Genomic DNA, 21,182 nt, shown 5'->3' with positions numbered 1-21,182 from the left:
ATTAAAATTCTCTTTTTTACTCGTACATGATAAAACCGTATGTCTGACGGAGGCTTAAGCTATATTAGTGGAGATTGCTGAATGGGTCCCAGGGCAAGGAGGGACCCCGGTTGGTGACACATAATGTCTGATTTCCCAAGAGAGGGCTTGTATGTCACATGTCAGGATGGCAGACACCTTGTGTCCAGAATAGGCAATACTTCCTCTATTTGTACTTAACTGAAGGTTCTCAAACAGCTCATACTGTAGAAATAGTGCATCAGTATTAGTAGTAAGAAAAAAAGACATAAATGGGATTTTTATGGAGCTGGAGAAGTTTGTGAAGGTCACTTGGATTGGAATGATCTTTTTACTGGTCACAGTAAAGGGATAAATTGGGGTCATCAACTTCTCATGAACATGTATTTGTGGACTAGGTTTTTACAAATACCTAGAGTGCGCCGATTATCACCCACCTCATGTATGTTATCCTGTGCATCATTTAATTCTCTGAGCAGGTTTTGGTGCTTTCAATGATGCCAAGTAGTCCATAATAAATGTTGGAAAGTAGGAAAGGGGGATGTACAATAGTTTCGCATCCCATCCAGCAGAGTATCTTGTCCAGGGATGGCAGGCGGTCAGTGCATGCTCCATACAGTTTGTTACCCTGTAGTTCTTGGCAGAACTTGTTGTCACCATTTGCTCCATATTTTGTCGAACTGCATACATACAATGAAAATAATAATGAATGGAAACTCTGCAGTATCTCATCTAAATGAGCCAAGATCTTGGAAATATTATCTATTAAAGGGTATGTCCAGCTTTATGATGTTGATGACCTATACGGGATAGAGATGAGGGGATTGACCAGTGGAGGATTGAGTTTGAGTTGAACTGCTTGAAATTTGTGGTTTCAAGCAAATTCGAACATTATGTAATTAGGTTGGCAAAAAAAGGTTACCCGGCACCATTTAGAATACTGCTGAAGCATTAGAGAGCTGACTAACGTTACTTTGCATTGCTGCATGTGCCTCCCCATAATTCCCTGCAACTGTGATATCTTACGGATTACCATACCTTGTACAGAGGTGGTCAGTACCTGGGCCATTACAGATTAATAGTTCCCAGTGGAGCACAGTTTTTACACTAGTCATTTTCCATCTCCAAAATCACTGGGTAAGTCACTCTCTTTTAGAGTATATGCTCTAATGATCAGTAGGATTCCCTCTCTCTCCCACCTGGAGGGTGTAAGTTCTTACAGTCAGTGGGGTCCTCCCTCTCTCGCCTGTAAAGTGCAAGCTCTTATGGTCAGTGGGATTCACTCTTTATGCCCCATGTGTATTTCCTGAGCAATGATGAGCGTTCCAGTATTTAGATTCACACAAATGTTTATGACAAAAATAGAAGTCTTGGGGAAAAATTCGGCAAATTAAAATTTTAAAATATCTCCTCATCTCTAATCCTAAGGAAAGTTCATCAATATCAGATTGTTGGGTGTTCCCCCACCAATAAACTGTCTACAGCTCTTGCGGGATGTAATCAGTCGGAATACCATGTCTCCGTATAGCTGTGTAGTATGGCCGTTGATGAAAACGGCATCTTCGTTCCTATTCAGAATGGGAGCTGAGCTGCAAGCCTTGTCAACAGCCAATAGACAGGGTACACAGCCATGCTATTCTCGCTCCATTCACAGTTTACATCCACCTGGAGCTGAAAACATTTGATTGGTGATTCCAAGAATAGGACATGAACATAATAAGGCTGGACAATCCCTTTATTTTCAGTGCTCAGCATAAATGAGTACATCATCTTTGAAAAGTAAGATGTTAATCAATATCTTACCGAATACAAGAGCAATTTCCAAAATTTTGTCAAGACTGAGTTCTATAGTATTTCTTTTTTTACCCATAAAATGAAAGTAAGATTAATAATATAATTTTTATTACAAAATCTTCAATTTCACTCTAATTAGTTAACCCCTTCATGACCCAGCCTATTTTGACCTTAATGACCTGGCCATTTTTTGCAATTCTGACCAGTGTCCCTTTATGAGGTAATAACTCTGGAACGCTTCAACGCATCTTAGCGATTCTGAGATTGTTTTTTCGTGACATATTGGGCTTCATGTTAGTGGTAAATTTAGGTCGATAAATTTTGCATTTATTTGTGAAAAAATCAGAAATTTGGTGAAAATTTTGAAAATTTCACAATTATCAAATTTTTAATTTTTATTCTGTTAAACTAGAGAGTTATGTGACACAAAATAGTTACTATATAACATTTCCCACATGTCTACTTTACATCAGCACAATTTTGGAAGCAAAATATTTTTTTGTTAGGAAGTTATAAGGGTTAAAAGTTGACCAGTGATTTCTCATTTTTACAACAAAATTTGCAAAACCATTTTTTTTAGGGACCACCTCACATTTGAAGTCACTTTGAGGGGTCTATATGGCAGAAAATACCCAAAAGTGACACCATTCTAAAAACTGAACCCCTGAAGCTACTCAAAACCACATTCAAGAAGATTATTAACCCTTCAGGTGTTTCACAGCAGCTAAAGCAATGTGGAAGGAAAAAATGGACATTTTAATTTTTCCAACACAAATTTTCTTTCAGCATCAATTTTTTCATTTTCACATGGGCAACAGGATAAAATGGATCCTAAAATTTGTTGGCCAATTTCCCCTGAGTACACCGATACCTCATATGTGGTCATAAACCACTGTTTGGGCGCACGGCAGGGCTCAGAAGGGAAGGAGCGCCATTTGACTTTTTGAATGGAAAATATGCTGGAATATTTAGCGCTTGCCATGTCGTGTTTGGAGAGCCCCTGTGCACCTAAACACTGGAGCTCCCCCACAAGTGACCCCATTTTGGAAACTAGACCCCCAAAGGAACTTATCTAGATGCATAGTGATCACTTTGAACCCCCAGGTGCTTCTCAAATTGATCCGTAAAAAAAAAAGTACTTTTTTTTCACAAAAATTATCTTTTAGTCTCAGTTTTTTCATTTTCACATGGGCATCAGGATAAAATGGATCCTAAAATTTGTTGGGCAATTTCTCCTGAGTACACCGATACCTCATATGTGGTCATAAACCACTGTTTGGGTGCACGGCAGGGCCCGGAAGGGAAGGAGCGCCATTTGACTTTTTGAATGGAAAATTAGCTCCAATCGTTATCGGACACCATGTCGCATTTGGAGAGCCCCTGTGTGCCTAAACATTGGAGCTCCCCCACAAGTGATACCATTTTGGAAACTAGACCCCTTATGGAACTTATCTAGATGTGTAGTGAGCACTTTGAACCCCCAAGTGCTTCACAAAAGTTTATAACATAGAGCAGTGAAAATAAAAAATCATTTTTTTTCCTCAAAAATGATTTTTTAGCACGCTATTTTTTATTTTCACAAGGGTAACAGGAGAAATTGGACCCCAAAAGTTGTTGCCCAGATTGTCTTGAGTATGCTGGTACCCCATATGTGGGGGGGCACTGTTTGGGTGCACGGCAGGGCGCAGAAGGGAATGAGCGCCATTTGACTTTTTGAAATGAAAATTAGCTCCAATCGTTAGCGGACACCATGTCGTGTTTGGAGAGCCCCTGTGTGCCTAAACTTTGGAGCTCCCCCACAAATGACCCGATTTTGGAAACTAGACCCCCTAAGGAACTTATCTAGATGCATAGTGAGCACTTTGAACCCCCAGGTGATTCACAGAAGTTTATAATGCAGAGCAATGAAAATAAAAAATCTTTTTTTTCCTAAAAAAAAATTTTTTTAGTTGGCAATTTTTTATTTTCACAAGGGTACTAGGATAAATTGGACCCCAAAAGTTGTTGTCCAGTTTGTCCTGAGTACGCTGGTACCCCATATGTGGGGGGGAACCACTGTTTGGGCACACGTTGGGGCTCAGCAGGGAAGCAGTGACATTTTTAAATGCTGACTTTGATGGAATGGTCTGTGGGCGTCATGTTACATTTGCTGAGCCCCTGTGTGCCTAAACAGTAGAAACCCCCCACAAGTGACCCCATTTTGGAAACTAGACCCACCAAGGAACTTATCTAGATGTGTGGTGAGCACCTTGAACCCCGAAGTGCTTCACAGAAGATTGTAACGCAGAGCCATGAAAATAAAAAATCTTTTTTTTTCCTCAAAAAATGAATTTTTAGCTCGCAATTTTTTATTTTCACAAGGGTAACAGGAGAAATTGGACCCCAAAAGTTGTTGTCCAGTTTGTCCTGAGTACGATGATACCCCATATGTGGGGAGGGACCACTGTTTGGGCACACGTCGGGGCTCGGAAGGGAAGTAGTGACGTTTTGAAATACCGACTTGATCGAATGGTCTGCGGGCATCATGTTACGTTTGCAGAGCCTCTGATGTGCCTAAACAGTGAAAACCCCCCACAAGTGACCCCATTTTGGAAACTAGACCACCCAAGGAATTTATCTAGATGTGTGGTGAGCAGCACTTTGAACCCCCAAGTGCTTCACAGAAGTTTATAACGCAGAACCGTGAAAATAAAAAATCTTTTTTTCCTCAAAAAATGATTTTTTAGCCCGCAATTTTTTTTCACAATGGTAACAGGAGAAATTGGACCCCAAAAGTTGTTGTCCAGTTTGTCCTGAGTACGCTGGTACCCAGTATGTGGGGAGGGACCATTGTTTGGGCACACGTCAGGGCTCGGAATGGAAGTAGTGACGTTTTGAAATGCAGACTTTGATGGAATAGTCTGCGGTCGTCATTACGTTTGCAGAGCCCCTGATGTGCCTAAACAGTGGAAACCCCCCACAAGTGACCCCATTTTGGAAACTAGACCTTCCAAGGAACTTATGTAGATGTATGGTGAGCACTTTCAACCCCCAAGTGCTTCACAGAAGTTTATAATGCAGAGACGTGAAAATGAACAAAAAATTTTTTTCCCACAAAAATAATTTTTTAGCCCCCAATTTTTTTATTTTCCCAAGGGTAATAGGAGAAATTAGTCCCCAAAAGTTGTTGTGCAATTTTTCCCGAGTACGCTGATACCCCATATGTGGGGGTAAACCACTGTTTGGGCACACGTCGGGGCTTGGAAGGGAGGGATCACCGTTTGACTTTTTGAACGCAAAATTGGCTGGAATCAATGGTTGCACCATGTCGCGTTTGGAGACCCCCTGATGTGCCTAAACAGTGGAAACCCCTCAATTCTAACTCCAGCCCTAACCCCAACACATCCCTAACCACAGTCCTAACCCCAACACATCCCTGACCCGAATCCCAACCCTATCCATAACCCTAACCCCAACAAACCCCTAACCCCAACACTAACCATAACACTAATCACAAGCCTAACCCTAATTCTAACCCTAACTCTAATTCCAACCTTAACCCTCTTTCCAACCCTAACCCTAACCCTAATGGAAAAAAAAAATATTTTCCTTATTTTATTAGTTATGCCTACCTATGGGGGTGATAATCGGGGGGTTCATTTACTTTTTATTTCATTTTGATCACTGTGAGAGTGATCAAAATGAAATAATGGAATCTGCAGCCGGCAGATTCGGCCATTTTCTAAGATGGCGGCGCCCATGAACCGGACCCGCCGGACACCGGGAGCGACAGGGGGACTTAGTAGGTGCCGGGGGTGGTGAGAGTGGGTGAGGGGGCTATCGGAAGCTGGCGGGGAGCGGAGGGATTTGGAGGGGGGGCAGATGATGACAGCGGCGGCAGATCGCTGCTGTCATTCAGTTGCGGGGGGGCGATCGCCGGTGGGGGGGGGGTCGAATCGGTGTCTCCAGCCATGTCCGATGCTACTGCAGCATCGGCCATGGCTGGATTGTAGTATTTCATCAATTTTCATTGATGAAATATTACTATCGCTCTGATTGGCTGTTTCACTTTTAACAGCCAATGAGAGCAATCGTAGCCACGTGGGGGCGAAGCCACGCCCCCTTTGGTGAATTACAAAGCCCCCAGTATCTGCGAGTTAGGTGACCTTTCATTGACCCCGGCCACCCGATCCGTAGGGGGGCTTTGAATTCATGACACAGGGTATGCGTCATAGGTCGGATTGGCACCGACTTTCATGATGCATACGCTGTGTCACAGGTCGGGAACCGGTTAATGCAAAAATGAATACACCCATCATCAAAAAATACTTGTATTTTGTATGACCTCCATGATTTTTAAGGACCGCTCCAAGTTTTCTAGGCATGGAATTAACAAGTGGACAACAATACTGCAACATCTATCTTTTTCTTTTATTTAATCCAGTCACGACATGTGCTGTATATATAGCACAAGAGATCAGAAGATTGCAGCATCAAGTCTCCTATGGAGACTATTGAAACATGTAAAAAATGAAAAAAAAAAAGTTTTAAAAAATATAAAAATTATAACATTTCAAAATCACCACCCTTTTGCCCCATTCAAAATAAAACAATAAAAAATATGAAAAATACAGATATTTGGTATCACTGCGTTCAGAAACACCCGATCGGTCAAAATATAAAATTAATTAATCAGACTGATAGACGGCGAAATGAAAAAAAAATTAAAAACGCCACAATTACGATTTTTTGGTCTCCACAATACTGGAATAAAATGCAATAATAGACAATCAAAATATTGTCTATTCCAAAATGATATTGATAAAACATCAGCTAGGTGTGCAAAAAATAAACCCTCACCCATTCCCAGATCCCGAAAAATGTATATGCAGCACATGATAGAAAAATAAAAAAGTTATGACTCTGGGAAGAAGGTGAACAAAAAACAGAAATGCACAAATGAAAAAAGGACCGGGTGTGAAGGGGTTAAGAACAACCTCTTTTAGAGCTTGAATGCTGGATGGATAGTGATGCTCAACTGTTTTCTTCAGAATTCTCCATAGGTGGTCAATTGGGATCCAATTAGAAGACATACTTGGCCAGTGAATCACTTTCACCATGTTCTACTTCAGAAATGCAGCAGTGTCCTTAGATATGTGTTTTGCGCGATTATCATGTTGGAAAAATGCACATCTACCAAGGGCACAGAGTGAATGTAGCATCTTCTGTTTCAATATAGAGCAATACATTTGTGAATTCAATTTTCAATCAATGAAGCACTCATGCAGCTCCACATAAGGACACAGCTATCACCATGTCATACTCTAGACACCATGTGTCATGGGAAGTACTCACCACAGTTTGGCTTTCTACTTCTTCTAATTGAGGTGAACTTGCATGTTGATTTTCTTCAACTCTTTTCATCAGAAGATGATCCTGTTTAGGTGTTGACTTCCGTAGTTGTCCTAAATGTCTGTGAGATGGTTGTAAGTCCATCCTTGTTAAATTTTTTAATCACTTTTGCTACAGTGTTCTGACTCATAAATAAAGATGTGCTGACCTTCTTGTAGCCTTCATCTTTCTTTTGTAAAGAAATTATTTTATTTCTCAGATCTTGCGACATTTCTCTTCCATGTGGTGCCATGGCTGACAGCATGAAATGAGATGGGATTTACTTTGTTAATAACACCCTTTTATTGTAAACTGTCTTGTGGACCCCTGTTTAATGAATAGTTCCACTGACTTGAGGTCGAAATTTTTTTAATTAATTGTCTAAATTTTAGCTTTACTCCTAAGACTTTTATTACGGTTTACTCATTTTTGCAACATTGGCTTGAATGAATTTGTTTTGAAAATTACTTTTTTGGGTGTGTAAAATACCAAATCTTGTTTGCAATCAATGGCCCACATTTGTGGAAGTATTTTGCATTATGGTATCCAACAAAAACTGTTGATTATTGCATGGCTTGACACTGTCTTGCTGAACAAATTAACCAATATAGGGAAATATATAATTATGCAGTTGCATATATTTCCTACTGAATAAATAAATAAGTTAAGAGTATTAACACTCTATATGATTTTTATATGGTGGTGTATAAAAAAAATCACAATTAACTACACTTTTTATATTTTTCAGTTTGCAAGATCGATTTGATTCTCACCTTCATAATAAAATGTTCAAGAACAGAGTATAAAAAAACCTTACATTTCATAAAGTATTCTTCTCCATAGATCTTTTTGATCTCAGCGGGTAACATCTGCCATTTCTCCTCTATGCTCTTCTTAATAAGAGGCAAAATAGTCATGCTTGTGTTGAAAGCCCCTGGCTCCACTATTGAAACTTTTACTCCAAAATCATCAAGTTCCTGCCTGAAAACATGAATATACATATGTGTGAATAAAATATTCAAGTGCATAGTAAATGATAAGACAAAAAAAACTAGAGCATATTAACTTTCTGTAAACTTTTATCGAACTCTTGAAAAATAACTCCAAAATTATAGGTTGTTCCTTTACTAGGCAGGCTTAAGGAGGTGGCTCACTGTTTGCTTGTTGGTACATTAACATTTTTCACTATAAATCATCATATCGCTGAAGTCCACATGGAAAAGTTGACAAGCTGATCAATTTACATGGCAGGTTTTTTCCTGTGCCACATGGATGAGATTTAAAGGGAACATGTCATGACAAAAAATGCTATTAACCTAAAAATATGCAGTTAATTTGCACTGCCACCGTAGTGAAAGCCCGACAACCAGGAGGAAATAAACTTTAATCCCTTTTATTCTGAAAGCCTCAGGATTTCAATCATAGGCCGGGGTCACACTTGCGAGTACAATGCGAAAAACTCCCTCGAGTCTCTCGCTTCAATACCCGACACTGCCAACAGTGGTTTGGACCGGAGCATTTAGCTGCATAGAAAGACATCCAGCCGCACACTCTCGTCCCGAGTGCCGGTGGCAATGCCGGATATTGAGGCAAGAGACAAGTGTGACCCTGGCCATAGGCCGGCGTCACATTAAACGTATGGAAAATCGGTCTGAGTCTTCCTGCCAAGAGTCGCACCAGTGTAATGCAAGTGTCATGCGAGTAAAATCCGATTTTTCACAACTAGCATCCAATTTACATCCAAAAGCAGTGCGATTGCTATCTGATTGCAATGCGATTTTAACATGAGCTTTTACATACAGCAATTCTCTGTCATTTACACATTGTTATCAAAGGAAAAATTTGTCAAAACACACACCTATATGTGTGTATATATATATATATATATATATATATATATATATATATACACTCACTGGCCACTTTATTAGGTACACCATGCTAGTAACGGGTTAGACCCCCTTTTGCCTTCAGAACTGCCTCAATTCTTCGTGGCAGAGATTCAACAAGGTGCTGGAAGCATTCCTCAGAGATTTTGGACCATATTGACATGATGGCATCACACAGTTGGCGCAGATTTGTCGGCTGCACATCCCTGATGCGAATCTCCCGTTCCACCACATCCCAAAGATGCTCTATTGGATTGAGATCTGGTGACTGAGGAGGCCATTTGAGTACAGTGAACTCATTGTCATGTTCAAGAAACCAATCTGAGATGATTCGAGCTTTATGACATGGCGCATTATCCTGCTGAAAGTAGCCATCAGATGTTGGGTACATTGTGGTCATAAAGGGATGGACATGGTCAGCAACAATACTCAGGTAGGCTGTGGCGTTGCAACGATGCTCAATTGGTACCAAGGGGCCCAAAGAGTGCCAAGAAAAAATACCCCACACCATGACACCACCACCACCAGCCTGACCCGTTGATACAAGGCAGGATGGATCCATGCTTTCATGTTGTTTACGCCAAATTCTGACCCTACCATCCGAATGTCGCAGCAGAAATCGAGACTCATCAGACCAGGCAACGTTTTTCCAATCTTCTACTGGCCAATTTCGATGAGCTTGTGCAAATTGTAGCCTCAGTTTCCTGTTCTTAGCTGAGAGGAGTGGTACCCAGTGTGGTCTTCTGCTGCTGTAGCCCATCTGCCTCAAAGTTCGACGCACTGTGCGTTCAGAGATGCTCTTCTGCCTACCTTGGTTGTAACGGGTGGCAATTTGAGTCACTGTTGCCTTTCTATCAGCTCGAACCAGTCTGCCCATTCTCCTCTGACCTCTGGCATCAACAAGGCATTTCCGGCCACAGAACTGCCGCTCACTGGATTTTTTTTCTTTTTCGGACCATTCTCTGTAAACCCTAGAGATGGTTGTGCGTGAAAATCCCAGTAGATCAGCAGTTTCTGAAATACTCAGACCAGCCCTTCTGGCACCAACAATCATGCCACGTTCAAAGGCACTCAAATCACCTTTCTTCCCCATACTGATGCTCGGTTTGAACTGCAGGAGATTGTCTTGACCATGTCTACATGCCTAAATGCACTGAGTTGCCGCCATGTGATTGGCTGATTAGAAATTAAGTCTTAACACACAGTTGGACAGGTGTACCTAATAAAGTGGCCAGTGAGTGTATATGTGAGTGTGTATATATATATATATAGATACACTGCTCAAAAAAATAAAGGGTGCACTTAAACAAGAATATAATTTCAAGTGAATCAAACTTCTGTGAAATCAAACTGTCCACTTAGGAAGCAACACTGATTGACAATCAATTTCACATGCTATTGTGCAAATGGAATAGACAACAGATGGAAATCATCGGCAATTATCAAGACACACTCAATAAAGGAGTGGTTCTGCAGGTGGGGACCACAGACCACATCTCAGTACCAATGTTTTCTGGCTGATGTTTTGGTCATTTTTGAATGTTGGTTGTGCTTTCACACTCGTGGTAGCATGAGATGGACTCTACAACCCACTCAAGTGGCTCAGGTAGTGCAGCTCATCCAGGATGGCACATCAATGCGAGCTGTGGCAAGAAGGTTTGCTGTGTCTGTCAGCGTAGTGTCCAGATGCTGGAGGCGCTACCAGGAGACAGGCAAGTACACCAAGAGACATGGAGGGGGCTGTAGGAGGGCAACAGCCCAGCATCAGGACCGTTACCTCTGCCTTTGTGCAAGGAGGAACAGGAGGAGCACTGCCAGAGCCCTGCAAAATGATCTTCAGAAGGCAACAAATGTGCATGTGTCTGCACAAACCGTTAGAAACCAACTCCATGAGGATGGTCTGAGTGCCTGACGTCCACAGATGGTGGTTGTGCTCACAGCCCAACACCGTGCAGGATGCTTGGCATTTGCCACAGAACACCATGATTGGCAAATTCGCCACTGGCGCCCTGTGTTCTTCACAGATGAAAACAGGTTTACACTGAGAACATGTGACAGACGTGAAAGAGTCTGGAGATGCCGTGGAAAGTGATCTGCTGCCTGCAACATCCTTCAGCATGATCAGTTTGCAGTGGATCAGTAATGGTGTGAGGTGGCATTTCTTTGGAGGGCCGCACAGCCCTCCATGTGCTCACCAGAGGTAGCCTGACTTGCATTAGGAACCAAGAAAAGATCCTCAGACCCCTTGTGAGACTATATGCTGGTGCATTTGGCCCTGGGTTCCTCCTAATGCAGGACAATGACAGACGTCATATGGCTGGAGTGTGTCAGCAGTTCCTGCAAGATGAAGGCATCGAAGCTATGAACTGGCCCACCTGTTCCTCAGACCTGAATCCAATTGAGCACATCTGGGACATCATGTCTCACTCCATCCACCAATGTCACGTTGCACCACAGACTGTCCAGGAGTTGGCGGATGCTTTAGTCCAGGTCTGGGAGGAGATCCTTCAGGAGACCATCCACCACCTCATCAGGAGTATGCCTAGGAATTGTAGGGAGGTCATACAGGCACAGGGAGGTCATACAGACACGTGGAGGCCACACAAACTACTGAGCATCATTTTGACTTGCTTTAAGAACATTACATTCCACTTTAATTTTGTGAGTGACTCCAAATCCAGGCCTCCATTGGTTAATAAATTTGATTTCCATTGATGATTTTTGTGTGATTTTGTTGTCAACACATTCAACTTTGTACAGAACAAAGTATTCAATGAGAATATTTCATTCATTCAGCTCTAGGATGTGTTATTTGAGTCTTCCCTTTTTTTTTTGAGCAGTGTATATTAGATAGAGAGATAGATAGATAGATCGAAGAAAAACCGGCAATTCATGCGCTCGTACAGTAAAATCACGCTGACAGGTTATATATGTATTACATAGAGAGATAAAAGAAAAACTGGTAATTCATCTGCCGTGTTCTGTAAAATTACTGCAGGAGCCGACAGGATAGAAGAGATGGATTATATACAGTAAATACAAATAGAATAGATGTCAGTAACGAATACAATTAGTACAGTGTGCAGCCTACTGTACATATATATAATTAATAAAAGATTATTTTTCAGAAAAAATGGTGTGGGCTCCCGTGCAGTTTTCGTAACCAACAGAGGGATTGCCAACGGCTGCGGGCAGATGTTTATAGCCTGGGAAGTGGGTAATACCCATGGAGCTTCCCAGGCTATTAATATCAGCTAAAATAGCTGTATAATCAGCCTTTACTGGCTATTAAAATGGGCGACCCTAAAAGAAATGATGTGGGGTCCCTCTACAATTAATAACCAGCAAAGGTAATGCTGACAGCTGCGGGCTGATATTAAAAGCTTAGGAAGGGGCCATGGACACTGCCCCCTGAGGCTAAAAACATCAGCTCTCAGCTATCCCAGAAAAAGTGCATCTCTAAGATGAGCCAATTCTTTCACTTAGCCTCGCTCTTCCCACTTGCCCTGTAGCAGTGGCAAGTGGGGTGATAGTTGGGGGGTTGATGTCACCTTTGTATTGTCAGGTGACATCAAGCCCAGTGGTAAGTAATGGAGAGGCATCAATAGTCAAATTGTAAGAAAACACAGACACCTAGAAAAAAAGTCCTTTAATTGAAAGAATGACACAGACTCCTTTAATATTCTTAATTAAACCATACTTACAACCTCGCCCATTCCCCCCGATGCCCTCGTCATCTGCAAAAGAGGTAAACAAAACAAACAACAGTATTCCTCACCTTTCCACAGAGATGCTTTTAATCCATTAGTTCCACAATGGTAATTAGCCTGTTAGGGTTATGGCTTGTTGACTATCATCATTAGAAAAGTTTGTTTCTGGGGCTGTGGGAGAGGGAGATTTTCTTCATCAATCCAGTGAAACAGATTGAAAATGTTTTACTATGGTCGAGATTCATCGACAATATTCTGTTGATCTAGCAAGGAAAGGAATGTGATCTCAAAAGATTCATTGGGATCTAAATAATAATGGCCACAACATCAAAGTGTCTTGTAACTACTGTCAGCACTTCATTGAATTTTTGGATTGATTGCTTTACAGCGGCTGAAACTGGTCTTGTGGAAACTCAAACTTTCCACAAGGACACTGCAGTTAATTCATTCCTGTATGACACTTCAGCTCATCCTAGATCAAGTAAGGAGGGGATACCTATATGACCGTTCCTCAGAATAAGGAGGAACTGTTCTAACAATATGGTTTTCTTTCAATAGGCTGAGGACCTGTCAACTAAATTCCAAGAGAGGGTACGGTAAAAAGCCATTCTACAGAGATTTTACAGTGAAAAGAACTGCAAAAAGAAAATCTCCTGGTACCAAAGAAGAAAAGTAAAGACAAGAACCAGGTAATATTTATTTCTTCGTATAACGATCACTGGGGTGAAATGAGGAGGGCAATTGACAAATATTGGTCCATTCTTACAACTGATCCTGTGCTGGGGAAATATGTTCCAACAAGACCTTCTATTACTTATAGAAGAGAGCAAAAAACCTGAAGGATTCATTGGTATGAAGTCACTATAGGGGAACTACAGTGCAAAATGTCTTTGGTAGAAAGGACCTTGAAATGGGGCTTCTTCCCTGTGGCCAGTGCCTGGCAAGTCCCAATATATTAACAAAAAGGGGTGAACCACATACTGAAATCCCTCACTAATAGATCATAAAAATGTAACTTTTATTTTTATATATTAAAATTTCTGTGGGGTATTACTAAAATATTGTTCCTAATCTGTTCCATCTCATATTGTAAGTTATACACCTATACTTGGTGTGGGTGACACCAGGGAAGTCACCAACTTTCTGACAGAGGGACAATCACACTATAGCCTTAGTCCACCCGACATGTTTCACTGCAGATGCGGTGTCATCAGGGAATGGAACACTCATTAAATGGTGCAGGTTTCTTCTACCAGTACAGGGATTAATCTACTCAGTTGGGAGCTCCTGGAAGCTTACCTGCCTTAAAGGTATGTTTCCACGTTCAGTATTTGTGTACAGCTGCAGCGTCCAATCCACAGCGGCCAGATGTTAAAGCATAGTGGATGGGATTTTATGTTCAAAGACGCAGGTGGGAGACTTGAATAACCGGACATGCAGCATGTTTTTCTAGACTGCAGTATGTCTATTTATCTTGCAGAGACACTCAGTCTCCACAAGATAAATAACACAGTCTAATGTATAGGATGCGGTGATTCAGCATACAGTATGTTCAATGAACACATGCTGAATCACCGCGCGTACAAAGCCGGCAGAGCTTTTGATGGAGCAAGCATGTGCTGCATCCAAAGCGCTGCCGATTCCGGACCATGGAAACATACCCTAAGGCTCTTAGCTGTTCGCTGTTGGCCACTCTCCTCTCATATATATACTAGACTCTGGCAATGAGGAAATGTCAGACATAGCTTCAATGCTGCATGGTTCAGGAGTTGTTGGTGTGTTGTTTGCAAAGGCGTTTGGTGGATTTATCTAAGACTGTTGCTAGGTTTTGCTTGTGTGCAAATCCTCTCTTTCTCTTACTTTGGTTTTTCCCATCCTTCACTCCCCGATGTCTCCCTCAGTTGTTTGTGTGTGCATTTTTGTATGATTGGTATTTTCCTTTATCCCTGTTCATATTACCTTGTTAGTATGGTTGGTGTATAGCCATACACTAATACTCCCCTCTTCCCTGAGTGAGGGGAGGGGAACAGACTGAGGATGGATTCAGGAGCTCAGCAAGGTACCTGGGCCTGACATCTTCACCATTAGACGTTATACATGGAAAAGGGATAGCTATGGCGCCCCTAGAATTAGGGACAGGAAAAGAATACCTACCCTGGGATACCCTACAACAGAGTCGTGACAATATGCATCTACTTTCATGAAACTATTGTGGGGATGTGACTCGCTTAGGTGCAGCGGGAGACAAATAAGAGACAGGTTCTTCAACAGTGCTTGCGGTTTATTCACGTCATAAACGCACAAGGCAGCGTAACACCAAAAAGTAGCCTTTAGCTTAGGCAAAATAACACAAAATGTCCGTGGTTGTAGACTCAGAGCAGGAGTCTCAGCACACATGGGAGGCTTAGTCCTCCCCACATACAGCTCCCTGGTTCAGGAACAGGCCACATTATAAGGCTGTAGCCACACCCATGATCCCAGCAGCTGATTGGTCACCTGACTGTGACCTCACCACAGGTCCTTCAAACAACAACAATAACCATATCTGGTATGCTTTACTTATGCCTTACATTATAGAGACAAGCCATTTATGAGGCACATATCTCCCATCGATTACACGACCCTTAGCCCTGCCACACTATGTTCAAACCCCATTTAGACTTACAAATTCCATATGCTAACATTTAGCAATAAAATAATATGTAATTTAATTTATGGTAAATTGTATTTCAGGTGTTCTGTAAAACTGTATGGCCATGCTGCATGATGTGTTTCTTTTATTTTATCATGTACTGTCATTTTTTGTTTCAATAAAGTTTGTTAAATTTTTAAGTAGAGTTCTCAGTTTTTGGTAAGATTATGTTAAGGCCAGGAGATGCAAATTTTGCAGTTTTATAAAAATCCAGCTTCCTAAAACCTTGTGCCAAAAAACAGCAGCCGTGGGTTCTTCTAAGCAGCTGCCTAGCACTCTGTAAATGAAAATGATGGAGGCCCACAAAGCGGGAGAAGGCTAAAAGAAGATAACAAAGCCTTTTCAAGTTGCCCTTTTGTCAGTTTGAAATGTAACTAAGAAATGGCAGTTAAAAGGAACAGTGGAAGTCAATATAAGGTCTGGAAGATCAAGCAAAAATTCAATGAGAGCTGATCGTAGGATTGCTAGAAAGGCAAATCAGAACCCCCTGCTTGACTGCAAAAGACCTTCAGAAAGATTTTGCAGACTCTGGAGGTTTGGTACATTGTTCAGATGCATCTGCACAAATATGGCCTTCGTGAAAGAGTCATCAGAAGAAAACCTCTCCTGCATCCTCACCATAAAATTCAGCATCAGAAGTATGCTAAAGAACACCTAAACAAGCCTGATGCATTTTGGAAACAAGTACTGTGGACTGATGATGATAAAATAGAACTCTTTGGCCACAATGATCAAACATATGTGTGGAGAAAAAAGGACACATAATTTAAGAACATCTCACTAACCATTAAGGATGGGGGTGGATCAATCATGCTTTGGGGTTGTGTTGCAGCCAATGGCATGGGGAATGTTTCTCGGGTACAAGGAAAAATTGATTCAATGAAATTTCAACAAATTCTTCATGCAAACATAACACATCTCTAAAAAAAAGCTGAAATTGAACAGAGGATGGCTTCTGGAAATGAATAAATATTCTAAAAGCATATAATAATCCACAATAAACTACCCCAAAAGTGCAAGCTGAAGGTTTTACAATGGCCATCACAGTCCCCTAATCTGAACATCAATGTAACTTTGTGGCTAGACGTAAAAATAGCAGTGTATGCAAGACGACCCAGGAATCTAATAGAATTGGAAGAATGTTCCAAGGAAGAATGGATGGAAATCCCTTAAACAAGAATTGAATGATTCTTGTCTGGCTACAAAAAGCGTTTTGATGCTTTCAAAAGTAGGTGATAATAGGCATTAACCATGCAGACGGCAAAGCTTGAAAAACTGTTTCATGTTTATCCACAGCTTTGGATAAATTGTGTCTCCCAAGCCTTACATTATATGTTCTGACAGTTACAGACAATTTTTTCCTATGAAAATCTATAGACTGACATCATGTTTCGATCTCTGAAACATATCTTGCTGGGTCCATTCACATAAAAAAATGTCCTTTTGACCTATATTGTGCCATATTGTCAGGTCACTAAGAATATATCCAACTATATTGCAGTCTTCCAGACAGTGGCGTAACTACAGTCATGGCCAAAAGATTAGAGAATGACACAAATATTATATTTTCACATGATGTGCTGCCCTCTGGTTTTTATATGTGTTTGTCAGATGTTTTTATCACATACAGAAATATAATTGCAATCATATTATGAGTAACAAAAGGTTATATTGACAGTTAGAATGAGTTAATGCAGCAAGTCAATATTTGCAGTGTTGACCCTTCTTCTTCAGGACCTCAGCAATACTCCCTGGCATGCTCTCAATCAACTTCTGGATCAAATCCTGACTGATAGCAGTCCATTCCTGCAAAATCAATGCTTTTATTTTGTCTGAATTTGAAGGTTGGTTTTTGTTTGTCCACCCGTCTATTGATGATTGACCACAAGTTCTCAACGGGATTAAGATCTGGGGAGTTTCCAGGCCATGGTCCCAAAATCTCTATTTTTTGTTCCCTGAGCCATCTAGATATCACTTTTGCTTTATGGCAAGGTGCTCCATCATGTTGAAAAAGGCATTGTTGATCGCCAAACTGCTCTTGGACGGTTGGGAGAAGTTGCTCTTGGAGGACATTCTGGTACCATTCTTTATTCATGGCTGTGTTTTTAGGCAAGACTGAGAGAGAGCCCATTCCCTTGGCTGAGAAGCCACCCCACACATGAATGGTTTCAGGATGCTTGACAGTTGGCATGAGACAAGACTGGTGGTAGCGCTCACTTGGTCTTCCCCGAATAAGCCGTCTTCCAGATGTCCCAAACAATCGAAAAGGGGATTCATCAGAGAAAATGACTTTACCCCAGTCCTCAGCAGTCCACTCCCTGTACCTCTTGCAGAATATCAGTCTGTCCATGATGTTTTTTCTGGAGAGATGTGGCTTCTTTGCTGCCCTCCTTGAGACCAGGCCTTGCTCCAAGAGTCTCCGCCTCACAGTGCGTGCAGATGCACTCACACCTGCCTGCTGCCATTCCTGAGCAAGCTCTGCACTGCTGGTAGCCCGATCCCGCAGCTGAAACACTTTTAAGAGACGGTCCTGGCGCTTGCTGGTCTTCCTTGGGCGCCCTGGAGCCTTTTTGGCAACAAGGGAACCTCTCTCCTTGAAGTTATTCATGATGCGATAGATTGTTGACTGAGGTGCAATCTTTCTAGCTGCGATACTCTTCCCTGTTAGGCCATTTTTGTGCAGTGCAATGATGACTGCACGTGTTTCTTTAGAGATAACCATGGTTAACAGAAGAGAAACAATGATGCCAAGCACCAGCCTCCTTTTAAAGTGTCCAGTGGTGTCATTCTTACTTAATCATGACAGATTGATCTCCAGCCCTGTCCTCATCAACACCCATACCTGTGTTAATGGAGCAATCACTGAAACGATGTTAGCTGGTCCTTTTAAGGCAGGACTGCAATGATGTTGAAATGTGTTTTGGGGGGATAAAGTTAATTTTCTAGGCAAATATTGACTTTGCAAGTAATTGCTGTTAAGCTGATCACTCTTTATAACTTTCTGGAGTATATGCAAATTGCCATTAGAAAAAATGAAGCAGTAGACTTTGTAAAAATTAATATTTGTGTCATTCTCTAAACTTTTGGCCATGACTGTAGACTCCTATCTTCCCCCAAATGCAAAATTTGAACAAGCCCCCCAACCAGCATGTTGCAGAGGTATGTAGATTTCAGGTATACAATATCTAGTGTCTATGATAAGCTCCCCATAGAGAAAAATGAAATAACTTGACAATGGCAATGAAATAATTTTCTTATGCTGCTAAATAAAACAGTCATTCAGTTTACAAGTAACATATATTACCCCATACTATTACTTAACAAAGTCCACGATAACAAGACCAATATACAATAATACCACATAACAGAAATAAATAATGCGGACAAACAATGGCCAAATATCATCAGTTAATAGTGACTGATTAATACCACTACACTGATTATTAATAAAAATCATTATGCTAACACTAATACTCCCCCCATACAAGGACCGTACAGTGGAAGGCATCAGAATATATAGTACAGGTAAATCCAGTGACACCAGTGATGTCTCCACTTGATGTACCGTAATTAATTTTCCCTTTGCTTCTTTATTCTGCAAAGAACGCTCTGACTTTTCCCTGTCAGAACTTGTCTTATCAAAATGTAACACACGTGTAACACATCTATCCCTTAGCATTTCTTCAGCAATCTTCCCATATTTTCCCCCAATTGTACAGTTTAAATACCTTTCTTATATCTGTCATTAATAGTATCCTCCAAAATAAAATACATTTCTCTAGTGATGTTCCCCTTTTTCCCTCATTCAGTAATGTCCCCTTTGTGCTGAAATATAGTAGAATTGCCCCACAAGTGGCACCCATACAACAGTATTGTCCACCTATATTCCCCACACTGGTGCAACGTCCCTCTTTGTGCCCTCAATATTATAGTAATACTACCCTTTGTAGCCAAATACATTAATAATGTCCCCATACATTAATCGTTTCCCCATATGTGGCCCCCATGTATTAATAATGTCTCCCCCCTATGTGGCCACTTATAGTATTAGCGAGCCCCAAACATTTATTGTGCTATCCATGTGACCTACATACCGTAATATTGTCCCCCTATGTGACCTCACTAAATTAATATTGACCCCCCATTTGTCCCCCATCAAGGTTGGCTCCAGGTTTTTGAGGGCCCCGGGCGAAAGAGTCCCAGTGGCCCCCCCCTTAACACATACCACGATTCATGCCGTGTGGCATCTGTGGTGCCACACAAAAATGGACTTGTCTCCATGTGGATCAAACGGACACGCATGTGAACCACACAGACACACGCTCTGTGGGAAAACATGTTCGTGTGAAGGAGGCTATTGATTAGTAGTGTACGTATGAAAGAAAGATGAGAAAGAAAGAACAGAGAGCGAGAAAAAAGAACAGAGAGAGAACAGAAAGAGAGAGAAAGAACGAAAGAAAGAAAGAAAGAGGGGAAAGACAGAACAGAGAAAGAAAAAACAGAGAGAGAAAGAAAGAACAGAGAGAAAGAAAGGAAGAACAGAGAGAAAGAAAGGAAGAAGAGAGAAAGAGAGAGAAAGAAACAACAGAGAAAGAAAGATTAGAGAGAGAAAGAACGCGTGGACAGAAAAAAAAGAACAGAGAGAGAGAAAAAAAGAAAGAGGGGAAAGAAAGAAAGAAAGAAAGAAAGAGGGGAAGGAACAGAGAGAGAAAGAAAGAAAGAAGAAAGAAAAAAAGAGGGGAAAGAAAGAAAGAACAGAGAGAGCAAAAAAGGGAAAGAAAGAAAGAGGGGAAAGAAAGAGCACAGAGGTAGAGAAAGATTAGAGAGAGAAAGAAAGAGTGGACAGAAAAAAAGAAAAGAGAGAGAGAAAAAGAAAGAAGGGAAAGAAAGAACAGAGATAGAGAGAAAGAAAGAGGGGAAGGAACAGAGAGAGAGAGATAAAGAAAGAAAGATGAAAGAAAGAAAGAAAGAAAGAAAGAGGGGAAAGAAAGAAAGAACAGAGAGAGAAAGAAAGAGAAAGAAAGAAAGAGAAAGAAAGAAAGAAAGAAAGAGGGGAAAGAAAGAACGGAGAAAAAGAAAGATGGGAAAGAAAGAACAGAGAGAGAGAAAGAAAGAGAAAGAAAGAAAGAACAGAGAGAGAGAGAAATAAAAGAGAGAGAAAGAGGAAAGAAAGAACAGAGAGAGAGAAAGAACAGAGAGAAAGAAAGAAAGAGAGGAAAGAAAGAACAGAGCGAAAGAAAGGAGAGAGAGAAAGAGAAAGAAAGAGGGGAAAGAAAGAAAGAACAGAGAGAGAGAAAAAAAGAAAGAGGGGAAAGAAAGAAAGAACAGAGAGAAAGAAAGAGGGGAAGAAAGAAAGAAAGAACAGAGAGAAAGAAAAAGAACAGAGAAAAAAGTGTGGTCAGAAAAAAAGAACAGAGAGAAAAAGAAAGAAAGAGGGGAAAAAAGAACAGAGAGGGAGAGAGAAAGAAAGAGGGGAAAGAATGAATAGAGAGGGAGAGAGAAGGAAAGAAAGAGGGGAAAGTAAGAAAGAACAGAGAGAGAGCGAGAAAGAAAGAGAAAACAGAGAGAGAAAGAAAGATGGGGAAGAAAGAAAGAACAGAGAGAGAGAAAGAGAGGAAAGAAAGAACAGAGAGAGAGAAAGAGAGGAAAGAAAGAACAGAGAGAGAAAGAGAGGAAAGAAAGAACATAGAGAAAGAAAGAAAGAGGGGA

General features: G+C 41.1%; 1 protein-coding gene across 2 annotated transcripts in view; it reads right to left on the bottom strand.

Moving 5' to 3' along the window:
- Positions 1-21,182, bottom strand: part of LOC141091346 (retinol dehydrogenase 7-like) — a 62,459-nt gene that overhangs the window by 21,068 nt on the left and 20,209 nt on the right. For both annotated transcript variants that reach the window (XM_073576885.1, XM_073576887.1), the window contains exons 4-5: positions 8,000-8,163; positions 456-698 (exon numbers count right to left, since the gene is read on the bottom strand). In XM_073576885.1, coding sequence (XP_073432986.1) covers positions 478-698; positions 8,000-8,163 — 385 coding nt within the window. In that variant the 3' untranslated portion in view covers positions 456-477. The remainder of the gene's footprint in view (positions 1-455; positions 699-7,999; positions 8,164-21,182) is intronic.

Source organism: Dendrobates tinctorius, unplaced genomic scaffold, assembly GCF_039654945.1.
Source record: "Dendrobates tinctorius isolate UK_male_01 unplaced genomic scaffold, ASM3965494v1 ptg000051l, whole genome shotgun sequence".
NCBI classification, from domain to species: domain Eukaryota; kingdom Metazoa; phylum Chordata; class Amphibia; order Anura; family Dendrobatidae; genus Dendrobates; species Dendrobates tinctorius.
The sequence above is the reverse complement of the archived record's forward strand: the minus strand, read 5'-3'. Positions and strand labels throughout refer to the sequence as shown.